The following is a 23,864-nucleotide window of genomic DNA, read 5'->3' as shown; positions in this document are numbered from 1 at the left end:
TCCCATTTTCACCTGGTCGAAACTTGAGTTTCCCTCAAATTTTTTTCTATGATTTAGAGTGAGAATTGAGATAAAAATTGTAGGTTATATTCTATATCTTTATACTCGAAATAAAAGGGGAAAGATCCTTACCTGGATTCACGTTCCCAAAAATATAATATTTGTAGCGGAAGAAATTTGGATCCACGTCCTCGTTCCTCCACAATCTCGTCACTGGTTTGATTCCACAATCATGAGGAGAGGGAACTAATTCCACAACTCAAATGCCTTGTGGAAGGATGGTATTGAGATCCAAAGTAAGGAGAAGAAAATCCTCGAATAACTTCTCCTTCTTGCGTTTCTTGGAGAGAGAGAGAGAGAAAGGGAGCTGCCTGTTTTAGGAAAAACTCATGCACAAATAATCAATCACACAAGTGATACGGTGGTTACCAAAATATATAACTCTATATTTTGTAACCGCCTTAAAAGTGATTTTCTAATTTTGCCCTTGGGCATATAATTATATTAATAATTAATAAATCCCAACATCTCCCACTTGCACAGGGGCAAGTGTTAATCCTTTTGTCACAATGTGTCCCAGGCACATGTATATCCTAGATATACACATTCGATCTCTTTGGCAAGTGTTAATCCCTTTGTCACAGTGTGTCCCACGCACATATGTATATCCCAGATATACACATTCGATCTCTCTATCACAGTGTGTCCTAGACACACATGTATATCCCAGATATACATGTATTGATCTCTTTGCCATGTATCCCAGATACGTAGACCTCTTGTGTCCCAGACACTAACATCCACAAGTCATATTGGCAAATGGGTTGGGCGACCGGTGATATACCTGCACGCGTGAGCCCCAAACTAGAAACCTTCCCAGAAGGCCAGAAAGACACATCACTCAAAGAAACACGTCAAATAAGCATTAATATACCACAATATCCTAGGTTTATTTAAACTCACCAGACTAAAGGTATCTCGATCCCTCTGAGAGATCACCTTCTTGTCCTTAAAATGTTCACTACCGTAACACATACAGTTGGCGCCAGTAAACACTTTTAGGGTGCAGTTGAATCAAACCTTTCCTTTCGCCCTAGACCATCATTACACTTAGGATTGACTCCTTTCCCGGTAATGCCCCTTTAGGTCGGATCAATCATGATCATAAGTAACACCCCAAAGTAGCCACATCAACCCTTCGTTTCATGATCTTGTCGAAAGTCACTAAGAACACTAATGGACCATAAGGTCCAAGACTCACACAATGAAAGGAGCAGGGATCTATCCTCTCATTTCCAATGATCACTAAGCAACATAGTATGATATACGTGTTATAGTGGAGCATTCTATACACAATAGAACGTATGTCCCTCTTAACACCATACAGGTCTTAGTCTAGACGCAACCTCTTGCACCTAACCCGAGTTTCTTTGTTGTTGCCACCCTAGCGCCACATAAAGTATTCGCATTGGCTTCTATAGGCAACATGAATAGTGGGAACATTCATGTTGATTCTCTTCACAATAGAGAAACTCATCTTGATTCCAAATTAAGGCGACATCATGATTATGAATTGACCTACACAAAGTCGTTCACAATCTGTCTCATCTCTACTCGCCTCCAAGGTGCTAGAGGCGAATGCTCGTGTGAGTGAGCCATTCTCTTGCCTATTGAAATATCTCGTTTTATGCTAGAAGAACACAATCATATAGAAAGTGAAAAATAAATGCTGGAATGAACTTATATTACTTAATAATAAGAAAGTTTCAGTGCAAAAGTAAGTCACAATCTACGCAAGCCCAAGGGTTTTACATGAGAAATAAAAACATCCTTGGCTATAGGTTTGGTAAGAGGGTTAGCTACCATCTGACTAGTAAATATGTGCTTAAGTACAACTTTCTTCCTTGATATAATGTCTCCAACAAAAATGATATCTTAACTGTATATGTTTGGTCTTCCCATGATACTTGGGGTCCTTGACATAGCTAAGAGCTGCTGTACTATCACAATAGACAAGGGCAGCCTCTTTGGATGTCATCACAATCTAGTATGTCGTAGGAATCTCCTCAACCAAACAGCCTCTTGAACCGCAACTGAGCATGCCACATACTCTGCTTCCATGGTCGAGAGTGATATACAAGTCTGCTTCTTGCTACACCACAAAATGGCCCTGCCATTCAACAAGAAAGCATATCTAGAGGTTGATTTGTGCTCATCAATGTCTCCAGCCCAGTCAGCATCGTTATAGCCAACTAACCACAAATCCGATCCTTGGTAACACATCATGTAGTTACTCATTCCTCTGAGATATCTCAATATCCTCTTGACTGCTTTCTAGTGCTTTATGCTTGGGTTTGATTGGTACCGACTAACCAAACCCACTGCATAACAAATATCTGGCCTAGTAGACATCATAACATACATAAGGCTACCCACTGCACTGGAATATGGAACTCTTTTCATCTTGGTTTTCTCCTTTGGAGTCTTAGGACCCATATCAAGGCCCAAATGCAAACCCTTCTCCACTGGAGTATCTATTGGTTTGCAGTTGTGCATCTGGTATCTCGTTAAGACACTGTCAATATCGGTCTCCTAAGATAAACCTAGTAATCTCTTTTGCTTATTTTCTGACAATCTTGACACCAAGCACATAGCTTACTTCACCCATGTCCTTCATATCAAATACGGAGGACAACCATTTCTTAATGGTTTTTAATAGCTCATTGCTATTACTAGCCATGAGTATGTCATCTACGTATAGTGTTAGAATTACATAATTACCATAAGATCTCTTGGTGTAAACACAGTGGTCTTCCTTAAGCACGGAAAACTCATTTTCCATCATAGCTTGGTGGAAGCGCACATTTCACTGTCTAGATGCTTGCTTTAAGCCATATATGGGCTTCTTGAGTTTGCACACTTTGCGCTCAAGTCCATTAGTTTCAAAGCCTTGAGGTTGATCCATATAGATTTCTTCCTCAAGTTCTTCATTGAGAAAAGCAGTTTTTACATCCATCTGATAAAGCTTTAAGTCCAACTAAGCAACAATGGCTAGTATGAGGAGAATGAAGGCAAACCTAACCACAAGGGAAAAAGTTTTCTCATAATCAACACTCTCTCGTTGGGTGTAGCCCTTAGCCACTAAATGAGCCTTCAATCTCTCTATAGATCCATCCGCCTTTCTCTTGATCTTGAGAACCCACTTGTTTCCAATTGCCTTTCGGCTCGGTGGTAAGTCAACCAAGTCCCAGACATGATTAACTTTCATCGACTCCAACTCTTCCTTTATTGCTTTCAACCATTCCTTTGAGCTTGTCCCCGTAAGAGCTTCCTGCACGCTCTTCGGTCATGCTCATCGACTGGAGTCATATCACAGTCGATCTCTTTAGGAGTTACCATGTAGGCTTAATCCTCAATGTCAAAACATCGACGAGGAACTAGCCCGCGCCCACTACGGCGCAAGTGCATGTCAGATTGCTCACCCTATGAGGTAGGTATCACATCTGCACTCCCACTCCCACTCAGATCTTCTGGATGAACCCTAGGTTCATTATCCAGAGTTTGAATCCCTGGAGTGACAAGATCACTATCTTGTATATCAAAGAATTCCAATGATTCTTTGTTAACTCCTGAAAGATATGGAAAATCATTCTCTAAGAATGTTGCATCCCTAGACTCAAGTTCCGTTCTCCTCTCACTCTCATCTAGTCCAATGAAGACATAACCCTTTGAGAGTTCAGAATATCTTACAAAGATACACTTTCTTCCTTTGGGTCCAAGCTTTCCATATTGGTGAGAAGTAGAGTTAACATATGTTGCATATCCCCCTGCATGCAAGTAACTCAAATCTAGCTTCCTTCCGGTCCACAACTTATATGGTGTGGAAGGAACCGATTTGGTTGGAACTTGGTTGAGGATATAGTCTATGAGCTTGATTCACAGGAATCTTCAGAAATAAAGTGAAAAACAAGCACGAAGAAGAAGATAGGGTAGTCTCTCTTCAGGCTAGGATCTCTCACCAATTACCCCGACTTATTTGGCCTCCCTCCAATGACATCTCATCTTACTCTCATAGAGCAAATCACAAACCTATGTTTCTTTTTCAGAATCTTGTTAATCAAAGTAATGTCCAAGTAGACTCTTCCAAACTTATATGGAAACCCAAAAACAGACTAAAACAAAATACTGTTTTCCTACTTTCTATCCGTACTTTACACACATTAAGATGTGTATTACAAAAATAAAACTCATTGGATCAAAGGCGAAAAACCAGAAAACTCAACTGTATGCATATTTCCAATAAAATAAATTATACAGCAAGGACACTACACAGGGTACTATGGAAAGTCTGGCAAACACAGGGTACTAATAAAGAGAGCACTAATGTTTGAATCCTGATGGAGTTGAACCACCATACCCTGGTTTATCTTCAGGTGCTCTTCCATTTTGAGCTAAAGACTCAATATAAAAAAATGAAAAAATTTAATAATCCCTGTTATGAAAGTCTAATATAAGAAATACATTTAGTCTATTTATTTATTCAGAGTTAGTCTCTGGCTTTCAATAGTTTGATTCCTGTGATGCTCACAGCTTTCTACATGCGGATATCCACCAATTCAGAAGACAAAATCTTCTTTACATACTTAAATAGCACTCCAGTTGTAAATTTCTGCAATTCTCATATACAATTCTCTTGACATCTCAAGAACAGTTAATCATTTTAAAATTAGTCAAGAAACAAAGGCAATGGAAAATAAAGGACACCGTCAATTTTGTTCATAAACTTAGTTCATCACACAGTGGTGGTAGATATACATGTATTGCCTTGAAGATATGCAACTCTGCACAAATGAGCAGCAATTCAGATTGCAGCACTGTCAACAAGGCCAACCATAGGATAACCACATTTGGAGTCCATACTCCATGCCTTCAGAATTTTGTTTAGACATTTCTATACTTTGCACTGAGCTACAATAATCAATAATTGCGACAGTGTGTGGAGGATGCCAGCAAAAAGGAGATTTAAGGCACACATCCCTTCGAAGCATTTCTTTGTTTTTCAGTTCTATTTGATTCAAATATTAAACATTTATTATCTCTTTATGATCATCATAATTCATAAGGTTCCCAGCCATTTCTATAATAACAACACAAGGGTTCATATACTGCTTTCTAACTCTTCATTAAATAACAACCACCACTAAGCCTTATTCAAACTATTGCATGGGGCCAGCTACATCTGTGAAGATAACACATTAGGAGTTAAAATAAAGAACAAGAACACCATAGAGTAGGAAACAAGGAGAGGACAAAAATTTTATTACAGCCCAAGGGTCCTTTTCAACCCCACAACACAGTGTGGCCTGAGCTCTTAGGACATAGGGTTCCATTCTGTTCCCAATTTAAATAGACATTCATGAATATTAAAAATTTGTTATACATGAGAAACTGTACAAGGTTTAGAATGGAGAAAATCCATCGTGGAAGGAGAAAGCTTGATCTTGTCTTTCCCAGAAATTTTGACCAACTATACATCATCCACATCAAAAATTTTTGCAATGAAATCTCACATCATTGAATGAGTATGATAAAAATGTGAACAAAATTGGAGTTTGTATCATTTTACAAAGTAGAAGTAATTAACACAGTTAGAAAACTCAGGACACCACAGATAACTAATGGAGTCAAAGATTATATCCCCAATAAGTAACAGAGAAACTCTGATCATCCAAACTCAAACTCTTGCAGTAATCACTAACTAATAAAAAGGAACAACGACAAAATACCAAAATTGACTGCAAAGATGAAACACTAGTGTAATTGGTTACAGGGAGCCCAACCAACAGTAAAGAGCCCAGCTTCCTTAATAGAGGTATTACTCTGTTTGTTTACTCTCTTAATCTTCTTATTCTTAGTCTTCATTCCAACATTCTCCAACTTCCCAATTTTACTTTTCTTATTCTTCCTTGGTGGATCAGCAACTGTACCACTGGTTTTATCAACTGCTGCTTCTTGATCCCACTGGTTTTAATCTCAGTAAAGCAATGAGGTAGCCACTCCAATTCCATCAGAAAAGCAAAATAAACGTAATCATCTAAATAGATAAAGAAAAACAGAAGAAACTCAACCACTAACAAAAATTAAATGAAATAAAACAGGAACTCAAGTTGCAGAAAAATAAGTTCATATCATTCTTAGCATTAATTGATACTGTGAATGACTCCAAAACTCCATTTCCCGAACTTTAGATTCCTCACAACAAGGTGAAGATACCAATGCCTAGAAGTGGAAACCCTCAAATGATCGTAGACTAACCTGAAGTTGCTGCTTCGGTTGCACACACACGGCTTCAATATACCCTTGATCAGTTGCAGAGAGTCGGTTGTAGGGTGCAGAGAGATTTAGGGCTTGAGAGAGACGACAGAGACGAAATAGACGAGAGAGTCACGAGATTGTCGAGAGAGACCAGAGAGATGAGAGAGAGAGAGAGAGAGAGTCACAGATAGTTGAGAGAGACCAGAGACAAGAGAGAGGAGAGAGCAGAGAACATAGGGCAACATTGAAAACATAAGGGAATTTATATCGATATCCCTAAGCGCCGTCACGAGCCTGTTGTACCCTGCATTTTGGGACAGAATTGCTTCTGTGCCCAAGAAGCTCCAATTTGGAGCTTCTTGGGCACAACCACTTTGTGTGCCAAATGCCTGGTTCAGCACACTTTTGCTGAACTGGCACACACTAATTTCAGACCGGTTTACCATACAAGATTTTAGTGACTTCTGTGCCAAAATGGGCAAATGACACATAATAAGTGTACTAGAATCGTTACCATACAAACCCATAAATGCTGTTTTTTGTGCATTTTTTTTCCCACTGATTCTAAAATTCTATATATCTTAACATGGTGAAACATTGCTAAAAAACAAAAGTGTGAAAATGTTCATTTATTTTTGAAGTCCAAATAATATTTTCATTTAGAGTAACTTTGACAACCTTCACGCTCACTGAGTAAGGTTAACTAGGTCATAAGTCACTCAATATAAATTAGACCTAGACAATCTTGGATTTGGTGGGAAGCTTTGCTTTTTTACTATACAATTTGATTTTTTAAGTATTTTTATTGGATGCATTTGCTTTGTAGCAGAATTAAAGTTAAAAAAGCTAGAAATAATAGAGAGCTGAAGGAAGAGAGAAGAAGTGATGGAGAAGAGAAGAGATGGAGGGAAAGGAGAGTTGTGCAAGCTGCAACTCTCCCCCTCGGCCATGTATTTTCTATTGAAAAGTTTCCAGATTAGAGAGATCTTCAAATCTCCCTCAATTTGGTTACAAGATCTTCAACTATCTCCAAATATTGCTATCCTAAAATAGACTTGCTTATACGCAAGTAAAAATAAGGAAAGAAAACAAATCTCCCTATGTATTGCATGCTAGTCAAGCCACATAAAAATAGAAAGTGCAGAAAAGAGAAAGTAATATCTTAATCTAATAAAATAAAATAAAACCTAATCCAATCTGGTGGACCCCACATAATGTGGTTACCACTGAAGTGGTAAGGCATGCATATCTTGACATGCTTATTAATGACCAATGCCATAACTTCTTAAGTGAATAAAGTAAAAATACAAAAGCAATTGCTAAAACTTATATTAGCCATAAATAGTGTCTGTCCTAGCTTCCACTAAGTCATACTTTTAGGTTGGACTTATCTTTCCATGAACATGATATTGTCATCATGTTAAAGATGATTAAAATAGGTGTACACTAGGTTTCAGCTCCATCCCCCATCAAAAACCTTACCTGAGATAGCCATCGAGTTGGGCAAGAAGAAATGTACCAATTCAGCGAGGTCTCACCTAATTTGGTTTTCTCGTGCAGTGAGTTAGGCCTTTCTTTGAACCAGAAAGGTTACTTCTAGTGTATAAGTACTTCCAAGTTCCAAAGAAATGGTATGCTGGAGTGTAGCTGTATCTGCATAAATGAGAACAAACAAAGGGTCCAAGCTTTACGAGTGCTCAATTAACTCTTGTACCCTTTAATTACAAGCTCCTTCTCTAAGATTGATTGTGCGTCTCCCCCTCAAGCAATTGAGTCATGTCAGGTCATGGAGAATTAAAGCCTTCTTTTTGGGGTGTGTGTTGCAGCTTATCAACTTGATCCTCACGGAAATCCTGTTTTGTGCTGGGGTGTTCAAGCTTCAAAGGAGTTTCTGCAAGATGAGAGAAATTTGCTAGATTGGGTCTGTGCAGGGTTCAAGACTGGAAGAAGGCTGGTCTAATTTGTCATATATGGAATGTTGCAACAATTGAATACTGCTACTGGACAATGTGGATGAGACAGAGATACTTGTGGCAAGATTCCATTTGGATAAGGGAGGGATCTTTCTCTAAGTTGCAAGGCTAAGTTTAAAGTACTTCATTGCTCATAGTAGGGACTCATTTTTATGGTTGGATCTATGGCTTCTTGAGATGAGTTTTGAAGAACTTCAGTGAATATGATTGAGGTTATTGTGCAGAACAGTCCTGAAAAATGGGTGAGCTTGTGCGTGACAATGTGAGTTGAGGCTTTTGATTAGAAAAGGCTTGAGAAAAAGAGCCCTTCCCCATATGGTATCTTCAAGCCCAGTGGCCACTGGTCATAATAGCATTTTAATGACTCTTGGAGTAAACAGTTAGGATTTGGTGTCTTGGAAGGATCTTTTAAGTAATATTACTCTTTCTATGGCTTGGGATGCTATTTGCAAAAAAATGAGGAACTGGTCAAGGGGAGTGGGCTTATGTTCTTTAGGCTAAGAATCCCAAAGTACAGATCATAACAAATCAAGGCAGGGTGTGCGCTTGTTGTGATGGAGCAGAACACCGTGATCATCTTTTATTTGATCTCCCGTACTCAGCATTTGTGTGGGAGGAAAGCTTGTTGTCATGGAGGTGTTTCATGTGGATGCAATATTGTGCTGCTGAGTTGGTGAAGCTTATCCCTAGTGATGCTCAGAGAAGAATTTAGGGCCTTCGGAGAAAAAATCATCCCTATGGTGCTTTTTGGGGGTGTTCAGCCCCATCTTCTGTGGGTCCTTTATTACATGGTGTTCCTGGGCCGTGCAAGTTGCTGGTGGATCTTCTTATGGAGATGGTGCTGGGTATGGCTCTGTGGTTAGAGATAGTGCAACTGGAAGAGTTGCTTGGTATCTTCTGGGCTGGAACCAGAATCAGTAAATGTTCAGAAGTTAGTAGCAAACATTGATGGAATTCTTGTGGCAGAATCTTTGGGTTTCAGTAGGAGAAAGTCCAAGTTGATTCTCTCAATGAAGTGGACTTCGTCACAGTGAAAAGCAGGTGCCCTGGGATAGCTGATTGTTGCTAAGTGAACTGAACTGTCTTTAAGTCAGTTTTCTAAGTTGATGACCTCTCTTGCAAGATGTATGACTGTATAGATAGGGATGTCTAAGGATGCAGATATCTGAATGTAAATTAGCGTGTTTCTTCCATCTCTCCCCCTTTTTACTCCTATTTAATATATTGCCTAGTCCTTTTCTTTCTCTTCCTAAAAGAGAAAAACATGCTGTTGCTATTAATAATATATGCTCTCTCACCCTTCTCATTTGTTTCCTCCCCATCTCAGGCCCCTGTCCTTGCCTTCTCCATCTCTCAGTTTGTTGCTCTTTTTCTTGGGATATATGTGTTATTGAGATTTGTCTATATTCTATTTTAATTTTATACTCCTTGTTTCCTTATTTTGGGATATGTTCTCTCCTACAAGTGTGGTCTCATTGGTTTTTGTTTCAGTTGGCCAAGGTCCAGTGCCCCCAGGATACTCATTTTTGGTTGTATGATGATGGCTCTTATGAGGAAGAAGGTCAGAATAACATAAAAGGAAATATATGGGGCAAGGTATAGTTCCATTTCTGGTATCAACCAATATTTTAGTAGGACCTCATTCAACAGTGGTTATAAAATTGGTTTGTTAAACAGTTGAGACTGGTCTTTGCTAGGCAGGCATCAACTCGTCTCATTTGTTCATTATTATCATTGCCTGTACCACTGGGAAATACTCATGGCCCAAAAGAAGATGTGACTACCGTTTCAAGTAGGTCAGTGCCTGAATACTTAGAGCAGAGAAGAATCCAGAAACTTCTGTTACTTGGCCTGGAAGGGACTGGTACTAGCACTATCTTCAAGCAGGTAGATCTCTGCTATTTAAACAATTCTTCTGGTTTTTCCATTTTGTTCAGTGAAGGAGATCACATTGACATGTACAGTGGTTCTTGTTTCTACTTTAATTCAATGTATTATAACTTTTCTGTTTTATTGTGTTATTATTGGTGGTACTATTTTTACTCTACTGTGCCCATGACATGGATATATAACTCATGTTAGTTTCCTCTGTAACTCGTGGATACATTAGTTAATTTGGCTACTTCTTCCAGTGGGATAGATTGGGAATTTTCATAAATACATGGTGTATATTTCTGAACTGGAACTTATTACCATTGGAGAGTTTTTAGGTACCTACATTCCCCTCCCCAAACTTCCCCAAGAAAAATAAAAGAATTAAAAAGTCAACTAGAGTAGAATGAATAGGAAGTTCTGAAGTTTCATTATTGCTGGCTACTCTTGCTTGAGACACTTAGATTGGTTCAATTGATCTATCCTCACTTTTGCTCTTTTTCGGTTCTCAGATTCTATTCCCAGGTATGATCTTTCCTTCATTTCAGTTAATTCTCTTCTTCCTCTCTGTTTCTAGTTCTGGACACTGGACAGATACCTGCTCTCTTGCCCATTCTGCTGTTTTCAGATTTCATAACATGTCTCTTACGCTACTGTATGCTGTGACACCAAATTGGTCTGTTTTTATGAATTTTCTGCAGCTGATCCATCAGTCCTCCCAAGGCTTCATTCAAATCTCATTTCCTGATTTGGATTTAGTCATTTGAACTGGATGATACTACTTTCAAAGCCCCCTTTGATGTAACCACGGTTGGCTCCCCCCCCCCCCCAAATAAGTGGGCCCCAAAAACCAGACCCAAAGAAGACATCTTAAAGCTGGCTGAATACCCCAGGAGTATTTTGGTCTTTTTCCTTGCCCTTTTAGGGCTCAATGTGGGTCTAGTTTGAATCCCCTTGATCCAAAGGTTATGGATCTAATTTTATTATTATTATTATTATTATTATTTTTTTTAAAATTTTGCTTAGTAAATTTTGAGTTTTGAAGAGTCTAACTCCATTATAAGTTAGTTAGTTGTGGTTTGACTTGGTCAAAGTTGGATGTTTTGAGTCCTTGTTTGTCTTAATTAGCAAGTGTTTTAATCAAGTAAGAGTCCATGTAAGGTGCTGTACCCCAAACTATAAAGGAGATCCACCTTGAGTCCAATTCTTTTATTGGTTGGAGTCCAAGTTAAAGAGTTAGGTCAGTAGTTGGATCCTTATCAGTCAAGTTGAGTCCAATTGTCATGTAATTTGGCTATAAATAGCCTCTTTTATTTTGAATAAAGTAGGTTGGATTGTTTGAGTAAATCAGAGGCTTGGGCCGTGGGGAAGGAAACCATTGCGGCCTCGGCTAGAGAGTTATTCTCAAGGTATTTCAGAAAATTCTAGTAGCATCTTCATCTTCTTCAAGCTCTCAAATTCAGTTCTGTATCCCGCAAGCATCTCAGCCTTCAAGCAATAGTACCAGCCATCAACAAGTAAGTAGGAAACCCCCACCACCCATTGCAGCCTTTCCCTTACCCTCTCCCCCACACACAAGATACCCTACTCCCTCCCCTGTTCGGCACATAGCAGGAACACCACCCCCACAAGCCCTAGAAACACCTTCCCTTGCTGTTTCAGACCTTTAGGCACCCTCCCCACCTTCCTGCAATCTTCCCAGTCCATTCCCCTTCAATCCCACCACCTGCAGGTCATAGTAAACACCTCTCTCATTCAGCACCCTGTTTAGGAAAAATAGTGAGACAGAAAATTTCTGCAACTACTTTAACTCTTCTGAGGTCTGAACCCTAACTCTATTGCTGTCCAGAACCTTTCTTTGATCAGAGTCATTAGGATAAAGTGCACCTAAAGGCAGCAAGCTTAGCCCATGTTCAACCCTAACCGAACTACCCAAGAGCCCTAATTTGTGCTGGTTCTTACTAAAGAGGATCCTAGAAGATCTAACCCAAACCCTGGGTTACATTACATGTCTAGGAGAGTACTTTGCTTGCAATCGTATCATACTCAAGTGGGGTGAGTCACGTCCAAATTGCAACCACCATTCAGCTGCAACAAACATAAACTCCAAGTCATTTCAATACTTGAATAACTAAGTTAAAGATATGATATAATAATTAAATATATAATGAATGAACTTACCCCCAAGGGCGAATTCCTATCCTGATACGGCCATGGAACGACCAAAGCTTCTAGTGGCATCCTTATATGCCTTTATGTAATATATAAAGAAACAAAAGAATAACTAAGTTCATAATTTAGTATAAAATTATGAATTGTGAATATTAAATCACTATCTAAGGATGGTTGCTTGTTTAGATGGATCCGGTTCCAACTTCTCCACTGCAGTTTGGATGGCATCCATCAAATCTTGTCTCATCCCAAGATTGTCCTTGTAATGGTACTTGGGATTTAAATAGTATGCTGTGTAAGAAAAAGAAGAAATAATAGCGAATAGTTAATACTTAAATACTTAATAGTGTTATAATATAATGAAAATTAAATTGAATTATAGATTTAACAACTCACCAGCCTTATGCAGTGGATGTTGCAACATAGGCTCCCATCTAACTTGGATGATGTCGAGGACTTTCTTGTTGCCGTGTGGGTAGACCTGAGCAACTTGCTGATTCATTTTATTTACTGAAGCCCATATGTGTGGTAGAGCAGGTCTTTTCTGCTGATCTGTCATCCTCAACCCATGCACCACATGCTCAAGCATCTTCACCACTATCCTCACATTATGCCAGAAACTGTCATCGAGTATGATCAACTGTGTTCCATAGTTGTCACGGCGACGAGGCGATGCAAGGCGGTTTAGGCTAATTGAGGCGATGAGTCGACGAGGCGCCCTCCGAGGCGCTTTTGAGGTGGTTGAGGCGTTTTAAGTGAAATTTTTAGTGTACATCTCATTCACTCTAAATCTATCATATCTTATACAATAAAAAAACTAATATCAGACTACCTCAAGTCATCCAACATACTACAAACCACACATAATAGGTCCTAAATAAAAAGTCGCAAGAAGAAAGGAAGAGAAGAAGTTGCTTGTCACTGACCACTGCTTGCCGGAGTGTCGCTGCGGGAATGGAAAAGAAGAAGAGAGGAAGAGAGAAAGAGATTAGGGATTAGAGTGAGAGTGAGAGTGTGAGACTTGAGTTAAGAACTTATTCTCTTTCAATTTTGTTTGTTTTTATTTTTATTTTAACATTTGATCACATGTAGCGTCATTATACATATGCATATAGGTTCAAACAATAGATACTTTACAATCGGAATCTAATAAGCATTTCATTATATGCCTTCGATTAGGCATCTTTCTCGTGATTTAAAAAAGAAAGAAAAAAAAGCGGACGCCTTATTGCCTAAAAATAAGGCGACGCCAATTTGAGGCGCTCCGAAGGAGCCCAGACGCCGAGGCGACGATTAAGCTACGCCTTGACAACTATGCTGTGCTCTCCTTTCTCCTACGGATAAAGAACCTAGAACCTCCTAGTTAAACCACTGCTCTGATGCAAACATGCTCCTAAGACCAGTCTTCCTACTCTCAAAGCTCTATAGTGCTATCCAATTAATAGCAAATCTGGTTAAACTTGGCCTCACTAAGTCAGCCAGACACTTGTCCCTCATCATCTTTAATGCATATGTGTGGTTATAGATGAGGTGCTAACTTGTCGGGCTTGCTCCACAGTCTTCTTCACAAGCTTGACCTTTCCAATGTCCTTTAGCATTAAATCAATGCAGTGAGCAACACATGGACTCAAAAAGAGCCTATATTTTTCCACCCATCAAGGCATTAATACAAAGTTATAAAGTGTACATGTAATGTAAATAAATGTATTTAAAAATGAAAATTAATACTAGAAGTAGAAGCATGTTTTGATACCTGGGGTTCCCCTGCATCTTCAACCCAGCTTTCTTGTAGCTGGAGCCATTATCAGTCACAATTTGGATCACATTCTCTACTCCAACCTCCTTCACCACTTGCTTTAACAATTTGTAAATGTATTTTGCATCCTTCTTCTCACCGGATGCATTTACTAACTTGAGGAACATTGTCCTCCCATCACAATTCAACATGAAATTGATGATGAACTGTCTAGTGGGACCAGTCCAACCATCAACCATCATAGTGACTCTATAATAAGCTTATAAGCCCACATGGGCTTTAATCCATTAATGTTCTCATTTAACTCCTCCTTACGCTTAGGTAAATAAAACATTATATATCTTATATGGAGTGGGTCCCTGTACACCACTCCCAGCCCTGCCTATATCCTTAATCATATGCATATCCTTACTCCTAAAGCTCTATAGTGCTATCCAATTTGTAGCAAATCTGGTTATATCGGGCCTCACTAAGTCACCCTGACACTTGTCCCTCATCATCTTTAATGCATATGTGTGGTTATAGATGAGGTGCTAACTTGGGCTTTAATCGATTAGTATACTCATTTAACTCCTTATGCTTAGGCACGTAGACATTATATATCTCATATGGAGTGGGTCCCTGTACACCACTCCCAACCCTGCCTATCTCCTCAATCGTCAATCATATCCCTATAGTAGGGCCCTTGGGCTGTATGTGCTGGAATACTATGGTAAATGTGATATGTTTGGTGATTTGTAGGTGTTGCGATGGTTGCAAAGGTGAAGGTGATGTGAAGATGAAGTAGAAGAAGCAAACTCTGTGACACCTAAGGAAGGAGAAGAAGCAGACTCTGTCGATGGTTTTGTTTTTTGTTTTTTTTCTTTTTTCTTTTCTTTTGTGCTCTGTGATTGGGAGAAAGGAGAGAAAGAGGTTAGTGTGCATTGATGGATCGAGATGGGTCTTGATACCGTGATGAAAGAGTTGAAGGAATTTTGGCTTATATTAGTGTGACATAGCAAGCTTTATTTATAATAATAGTTGTGCACGAGCAAGTACAATGATATCCTATGGTGAGATTAAAAACATAAACAATAAAAAACTTTCTACTAGACCAAACTACCCCTTGGACTTAACTTATGACTTACAACAAGTATAAACAACAAAAAACCATTGTTTCCTTGTTGTAGCATGAAAACAGTTAATAAATGAAGTTCTAACTAAGCAGAAGAACCAGACTTTGTGACACCTAAGGAAGGAGAAGAAGCAAACTCTATTGATGGGTTTTTTTTTTTTTTTTTTTCTTTCTTTTCTTTTGTGCTCTGTGATTAGGAGAAAGGAGAGAAAGAGGTTGGTGCGCATTGATGGATCAGAGATGGGTCTGATACCATGTTGAAAGAGTTGAAGGAATCTTGACTTATATTAGTGTGACATAGCAGGTTTTATTTATAATAATAGTTCTGCACGAGCAAGTATAATGATACCCTATGTGAGATTAAAAACATAAACAATAAAAACTTTCTAATAGACCAAACTACCCCTTGGACTTAACTTATGACTTACAACAAGTATAAACAACACAAAACCATTCCTTCCTTGTTGGAGCATGAAAACAGTTAATAAATGAAGTTCTAACTAAGTTCGCTAGGTTCTACATTACTTACTATTCTTCTGGTGTTCTGATGGTTTGTTGAACATCATTTATGATTGGAGTGTAAATTCTCTTCAAAAAGAAAAAGAAATTTTAGAGTATAGATCTTTTAAAGAAATTATGTAATTGGACATAGTGTAGCAGAAGTGATGATGCCAAGATGGATGAGTGGCAAAACTAGGAACGATGAGATAAGGAATGGTCATATTAGAGTTGGTCTGGGAGTTGCTCCCATAAGTGATAAGCTTCGGGAAAGTCGTTTGAGGTGGCATGACCATGTTCAACGTAGACCCATAAATGCCCCTGTATGTAGAAGTAATATAATCCAGATTGAAGGAACTAGAAGAGCTAGGGGTAGACCTAAGATAACCTTATGAGAAGTGGTGAGAAAGGATATGCATAGCTTAGGCCTTGTATCTAGCATGACCTCAAACAGAACTGATTGGAAGGCAAGAATCCATGTAGCCAACCCCATTTAGTTGGGACAAGGCTTATTGTTGTTGTTGTATGTAATTGGACACAATGCATTTGTTTTATGTTGTAGTAACATCTATATTCTTTCCTTTATGCATCTGTATTTTTCCTTTTTTTGTTTGGTAGGGGTGGGGGTGAAGGGAGGGGTATTATTAATTTGTCTCTTATCCTTTATGATTGCTTCCTGCAGTTCTAATTGTCTTCATCTTTCAACTCGAAGGATTGACAAATGATTCATACTTTTTTTAGTTTCTCATAGTGGAGTTCTTCTTTTCAACAAAATTACATATATCATCCCCTTTTATTGAACAGGCCAAGTTTTTATATGGAGATAGATTTTCTCCTGAAGAACTGCAGGATATCAAGCTTATGGTTCAAAGCAATATGTATAAATATTTAAGTATACTACTTGAAGGCCGAGAGCGTTTTGAAGAGCAGGCTTTTATGAGTAAGAGAGAGGCTGCTTCTGATGCTGAAGAATCTTGCTCAGGTTCGTTAACCGATCACTTTCACGATTATGTATTCTCTTCTCCATTTCACTTACTGCTGGTGGAAATGTTATTTCTCTAACTCTGATATCTGTACTGAAGCTGCTTATCAAAAGCCTATAGCTTCTGTTTGAATGCTTTGCTCCTGTGAAAGTGCCTAGTTATTTATTTTTTGAGGCAACATTTTGATGCAACATTGCTACTCTAGTTTTTACCTGTTAGTATCTGATTTCTGTACTTGCACTGATTTCCATTTTGCATAGGAGATTAGGATGCAAATATAGCTGAGTGATTGAATCCCTATTAATCATTCATTATATCTGCTCTTAACAAATTCTTGCGATTAGGTAATCTCATATGTTTCTAATTCTACAGCACTGTACTCGGTCCAATTTATTAGTTCTCCATTATTCTTCAAATTTAGCACCATCTGTACTGATTTCTATAGCCAAGTTGAAGTTGTTAGATATATATGTGAAGAAAATCTTGATTTTATATCAGTTGTGTAAATGGATCCAGGTGAAAGAGGAGCTGTTGAACATAAGCAGTGCATTTATTCAATCAATCAAAGGCTGAAACATTTTTCTGATTGGCTTTTGGAAATTATGGCTATGGGAGACTTGGAAGCTTTCTTTCCTGCTGCAACACGTGAATATGCTCCTCTTGTCGATGAGGTTTGGAAGGATCCTGCAATTCAGGAAACATACAAGAGGAGAGATGAATTGCACCGTCTCCCAGATGTTGCCAATTATTTCTTAGATCGGGTATCCAGAACTGCAGTCTTTTTGTTCCCCATTAGCAGTCTGACATCTCATTTGTGCATCGGATATAATTCTCTTTTTTAGATTTGCTATGCTAAAAGATGAGGCTTTGTGAAGTGAGATGAGCCTTTTGGTTATAGTCATTATTGCCTTTTCAGGATATTTGATTCATTTAAGTTGTTTAAGTACTTCTATCAATTGGTCAGTCATTTGACGGTCCATTGGAATTTGATCAATGTCAGCGACTCCATGTTGCAACGTTCAAAAAGGATTTCCTGCTTATTTGGCTGCTACTCTACTTCTATATACATGATAACAAAGGGCCTGAGACCAAGGTAAAAAATTCGATCGAAATGAACATTTCGACCTTGGAAAAGGTCGAAATTTTGAGGTTTCGGCCGAAATTTCGACCGAAACTGGATACTTTTTTCCTGATACTTGAAAACTCAATTTCGAGCCTCAAATGCACTCAAATTGATTTGGATTTTTGCATACTAGCTATTTCAAGCATAATAAACACTATAATAACTACTAGTTTACTAAAAAACTACTGAAAATGTAACATCCAAGTATCCAACATTCCAAGTATATAGTACATGAATCAGAGAAGAAGCTGCATTGTTATTACTTACAAGTTACAACTTACAACTTACAAGTCTATTCTGTTCAAGCCTCAAGGTCTCCCTCTTCCGTTTGCACCCCATACAAATGACAATAAACTCCCATGATATTTGCCCCCGCCCCATATAGTTTTGGACATAGTCAAAAACTGCACCTCTGTATGTGGCCTCATCCACATGCATAAGATTCCCTAACGGTGGGAAGTTGTGAATCTCCAAAGGAACTGGTGGTGGTGGGCCTTGTGGCTGTGGAATAGTGTGGAAGATCTGCTCAACAAATGAAAGACCACCCTGCCCCTGGCTCTCAGGACTAGGAGAAGGATAAGGATACTGATAAGGTCGCAGTGGCTAACTCCGATAATCAACAGTGGGAGGGACACCATAAGCTCCATAGGCCGCTCCATAACTATAAGGCTCCAGTCGTGGCTGACTGGCCTGACCCTGAATCTGATAGCCAGGAGGGATACCATATGGTCCATAACCATAAGGACCATAACCATAAGTCGACTTAGTAGAACCAATACTCTCCACAGCAGTATCATATGAGGACTCTGCAGGCCTATGCCATCCGGATCCTCTGGAGGTGGAGGAGTCTCTAGCATCATCAATGCTCATCGATCTCATAGATCCCACCAAGCTCTCGGCATCGGATGGACGGTAGGACCCATATGATGGTGTGTCCTCTGTGCTCCAGCCATGCTGTCTCCCCTTCCCCTTCCTCGAATATGTAGAGGAAACATTTTTGCCTCAAGATGCAGCTCCAGTATGGTCTGAATCCTGTGTCGCGTGGGTTAACTGACTCTCTCCTGTGAATCTTGGTGGTCGTCCTCCCCCCCCTTGACTCTCACGTCCAGCAGGTGGTGGTGGTGGTGGTCTCTCCCTAGGATCAGCTGAATCCTGATCACGAGGTCCCACACCCTCCTCATCCCCTCCATCATCACCATCACCGTCATCATCACCACCATCGTCGTCATCGCCGGAGGCCTGAGTCACCTCATCCTGAGTGTCGGACCAGAAAATCAAATCCTCACTCTGGGTGGATGCACTAGGGTGTGGCACGAAGGGACGAGCGGACTCTGCATGTGGCCTCCCCTCCTGGACCATGAAGTCCCCCACATCAGCCCCCATCTCCTCTGCAATCTGACTATTGGGAAGACCTCCATCCTCATCCAAAGAATCCGTCTCCACTATCCTTGATCCAATCAACTCTCGGGTTATCATCATCATCCATCTCAAATATGTCGGCCAACTCGATATTGGTGCTCTCTCTGTCCATCCCCTGTCTAATATGATCCTCTCTCAGTCTCATATTATAGTGTAGGTAGACAAGGTCCTTTAGACGCTTCACACCCAATCGGTTGCGCCTCTTCGAGTGAATGAGGCTGAAGGTGCTCCAATTTCGCTCACAACCAGTGGTAGAACATGTTTGGGAGAGCACTTTGCTTGCAATCCTACTCAAGTTGTGTGAATCACGTCCAAATTGCAACCACCACTCAGCTGCAACAAACATAGACTCCAAGTCATTTTAATACTTAAATAACTAAATTAAAGATAGAATATAATAATTAAATGTATAATGAAATAAATGAATGAACTTACCCGCAGGGGCGGTTTCCCGTCCCGATACGGCCACAACACGACCGAAGCTCCCAGTGGCATCCCTAAAAGCCTTTATCTAATATATAAAGAGAAAAAACAATAACTAGTTAGTACTTAGTAGTTACTAGGTTAATGACTTAGTATAAAACTACGAATTGTGAATATCAAATGATTCTAATCACTATCTCACCTCCATAAGGATGACTGCTTGTTTAGCTGCATTTGGTTCGAACTTCTCCACTACAGTTTGGACAGCATCCATCAAATCTTGCCTCATCCCAAGATTGTCCTTGTAATGGTACTTGGGATTTAAATAGTATGCTGTGTAAGAAAAAGTATGTCATAAAAGGGAATAGTTAATGCTTAAGCCTTAATAGTGTGATAACATAATGAAAATTAAATTAAATACTAGACTTAAGTACTTAACAACTCACCAGCCTTATGCAGTGGATGCCGCAACATAGACTCCCATCTACTGTTGATGATTTGAAGGACTTTCTTGTTGACGCGTGGGTGGACCTGAGCAATTTGCTGCTTCATCCTATCTACTGCAGCAAATATGTGTGCTAGAGTAGGTTTTCTTTGTTGATCTACCATCCTCAACACATTCACCACAGGCTCAAGCATCTTCACTACTATCCTCACATTGTGCCAGAAACTCTCATCAAGGATAGTCAATTGAGCTCTTCTTCCTCCCACTGATGAAGAACCCTCCCAGTTAAACCACTCCTCTGATGCAAACATACTCCTAAGGCTAGTCTTCCTACTCTCAAAGCTCTGCAGTGCTATCCAATTAGTAGCAAATCTGGTTATGCCTGGCCTCACTAACTCACCTTGACACTTGTCCCTCATCATCCTTAATGCATAGGTGTGGTTATATATGAAGGTGCTAACATGTCGAGCTTGGTCCACCGTATTCTTCACAAGCTTGACCTTTCCAATCTCCTTCAACATTAAGTCAATGCGATGAGCAGCACAAGGAGTCCAAAAAAGCCTATATCTGTCCATCCATCAAGGCATCAAGCCATCAATACAAAGTTATAAAGTGTACATGTATATGTGTAATGTAAATATATGTATTTACAAATGAAAATTAATACTATATGTTTAGACTTTAGATACCTGGAGTTCTCTTGCATCTTCAACCCAACTTTTCTTGTAGTTGGAGCCATTATCGATCACAATTTGAACTACATTTTCCACTCCAACCTCCTTCACCACTTGCTTCATAAATTTGTAAATGTATTTTGCATCCTTCTTCTCACCGGATGCATCTACTGACTTGAGGAACACTGTCCTCCCATCACAATTCAACATGAAATTGATGATGGACTGTCTAGTGGGACCAGTCCAACCATCAGCCATCAGAGTCACTCCATAATGATTCCACATGGGCTTTAATCCCTTAATGTACTCATTTATGTCCTCTTTATGCTTAGGCAAATACACATTATATATCTCATATGGAGTGGGGCCCTGTACACCACTCCCGACCTCGCCTATCTGCTCAATCATATCTCTCGTAGTAGGGCCCCGAGCTGTATGTGCTGGAACAAGATGGTAATGCGCCCATTTGGAGAAAGCCATCCCCACTTTCTCCTTCACACTCCCCCATAAGTGCTTCAACTTTCTCTCGTTTATGCTCAGGCCTCGCAAATAGGGCCGGATCATTGTGAAGAATCTCAAGATCCGGATCTGTAGGATGTGCTGAGGAAGCTCGACCCCTTGTAGGGGCCCGTGGGATAGGAGCCTCCTGCCTTACACTCTGAGACCTCCTCATAGGGACTTGGGAGCCACCTATGCCTCCCATACCTACTGGCTCTCTAGAGGACCCACAACCCAGACCCCTCTGTTGCCTCCTGATGTCATCAATCCTTTGTTGCTCCCTACTCATCATCATCGCCCTCCTCAGCTGATCGGCCCCTGGATCAGGGTCACTATCTCCTGGCTCATCCCTACCATAACCCTCAGGATCTGGAAGGTCATCTAAGCAGGCATCCTCGAACTCATCCCTCTGTGTTCTCTTCTCTTTCCTCTTTTGCTTTCCACCACTAATATATGAGGCCATTGCCTTCTTGACCTCTACAGGCACCTTTGGGCACCCTGTTACATCCCTGTTGCCACCAGCTAGATGCACCTTCAATCTAGTGGCCCCACCTCCTCCTATTTGTTTCTTGCGGTAATTACACTCACTCTTCCTCTTATCAGCTGTCAGTGGCCTCCCATGATCCCAAGCTATGTCTGAATAGAGTGCCTGATACAAGAAACACACACTAAGTATCTTGAAAAGCTCCACAATATGCTCCAAAAATGACATACATGCTTCTAATAATAACCTCCTATTTTTAAATATATAAAAAAAATATGTATAACTATATAAGTATTTTTTTAATATATAAATAATTTTAAAATATATAAAATACACACTAACTATCTTAAAAATATCCACAACATGCTCAAAAAATTGCAAACATGCTTCCACTAATACTCTCCTATTTTTAAATTTAAAACAGAAATTAATTATTTTTTAATATTTAAATATTTTTTTAATTATTTAAATATATATTAAATACAGTAAAATTACATAATTAACAGAAAAAAAATTAATTCAACACCATCACAGCAATATGGTGTCCCAACTCTCACATACATCCATTTGAAGCTTATACATGTACTATACATAAACATTTTTAACAATATACATAATTTAGTAAATAATTTTTAATAACAGAAAAATAAAAAAATAGTAGGAAGAATCAAAAAATAATTTTGACACTACAAATTCATAGATCATCACTCTAAAGTAAACATATATAAATTTGGAAGCAATCTAACATGATTTAAGGCACAAATGAAACAAAAATCAAAAAATGAGGAAGTTGGTTACTCACCTTGCAAGATTTGAGAAAATGCACAAATGGAGGAGCAGATCAAGTGTTTGAAGGAAATGGAATACTAGAAATTAGGTGTAGAATGGGATGAAAGCAAGAGAAATCAGCAAAAAATGCAAAATCAGGTCGAAATCTCCTGGGCGATATCGCTCGAAACAGTCGAAACTGAAGGTAGGTCGAAAATGAGCTCGATTTTGGGTATTTTAAAGCCTAGGCAAGTGTCTTTTCGGCCCGATATGGCATCGGGCTGAAATTTCGACTCGTATTGACCGAAATTTCGGTCGATACGAAACGAAATGGATACTTTTCGTGCCTACTACTGAATTTCGTTTCGAGTTGGATTTTTGCAGGCATTTTGATCGAAATTTTGACCATTTCAATCGAATTTTCTTCCATGCCTGAGAGTACGGTATATGAACTAAGGCTCACTGACCAAGCATTTTTTTTCCCAAAACCCAAAATCAGGCCTGTGTTTCAGCTAAAAGCCATTGGGATAATATTTATTTATCAACTCCCTTTAGGTACGGTTTGTTTGCTAGATAACAAGGGTTGGGAAAAATAAACATGTGACTATGTGAGAGCCACATGTAGTGGGGGGTGAGGGAATAGGAAAGGAAAAAGAAAGGAAAGGATTTTGTGGAAAAGTTACAAATATGGGTCCCATTTTTATTATATACCTCAGTTTCCCACCAAGCCCACTAAATATGTGGGACCTTGAAAAGGGATGTGGTGGAAAAAGTGACCTGCCATGTCAATAAATAGGCTTCCTTAATTTAAGAAAGCCTATCTGCCCACTTTTCCATGCCATTGAATCAAGCAAACCATTTTTGGGATTTCATGGAAAAAATTACTTTTTCCCACCCCACTTCAGTTTCAGCGAAAAAACAATGCCTTTAGCAAGGTTTTACAAATGCTTGAACTATTATTATGCTTTAATTGGTTTTGTCATCAAGAGTTAGTTTGGAGTGACCTTAGTATATATGCCAGTTCAACTATGAACCAGCACCACAGCAGGGTTGATCTACTGATACCCTCAAGCCTTCGTGTATCAAACATCAATTCTAGTGGTTGACTCCATCTTTCAAATGGTCTTCAGCAGATCTGCAACTTTCAGGACAGAACTCTCACTGAACTCAACTGGAAAAAGGGAAAAAAGAAAAGAAAGAAAGAAAAGAAAATAGAAGGTAGAAAAAGTATAGTTTCGAGTAAGCCTCTCATTTTCTTTTGGGTCAGTCCCCAATCAAAGGCATCTCACTCTCTCAGGGAATGTTCCCTTCACTGTGTCTCACAGCATTCATTGCTGTCAAATCGGA

The 23,864-nt window shown here is 39.4% G+C and overlaps 1 protein-coding gene across 1 annotated transcript in view; it reads left to right on the top strand.

Moving 5' to 3' along the window:
* Positions 1–23,864, top strand: part of LOC149010896 (extra-large guanine nucleotide-binding protein 3-like) — a 59,056-nt gene that overhangs the window by 3,217 nt on the left and 31,975 nt on the right. The window contains exons 3-6 of the mRNA XM_089161792.1: positions 9,780–9,884; positions 9,990–10,175; positions 16,505–16,682; positions 17,200–17,444. Coding sequence (XP_089017918.1) covers positions 9,780–9,884; positions 9,990–10,175; positions 16,505–16,682; positions 17,200–17,444 — 714 coding nt within the window. The remainder of the gene's footprint in view (positions 1–9,779; positions 9,885–9,989; positions 10,176–16,504; positions 16,683–17,199; positions 17,445–23,864) is intronic.

The sequence above is a fragment of the Hakea prostrata genome, chromosome 7 (assembly GCF_041222555.1).
Source record: "Hakea prostrata isolate BN-2017 chromosome 7, UWA_Hpros_2, whole genome shotgun sequence".
In the NCBI taxonomy this organism is placed as follows: domain Eukaryota; kingdom Viridiplantae; phylum Streptophyta; class Magnoliopsida; order Proteales; family Proteaceae; genus Hakea; species Hakea prostrata.
The sequence above is the reverse complement of the archived record's forward strand: the minus strand, read 5'-3'. Positions and strand labels throughout refer to the sequence as shown.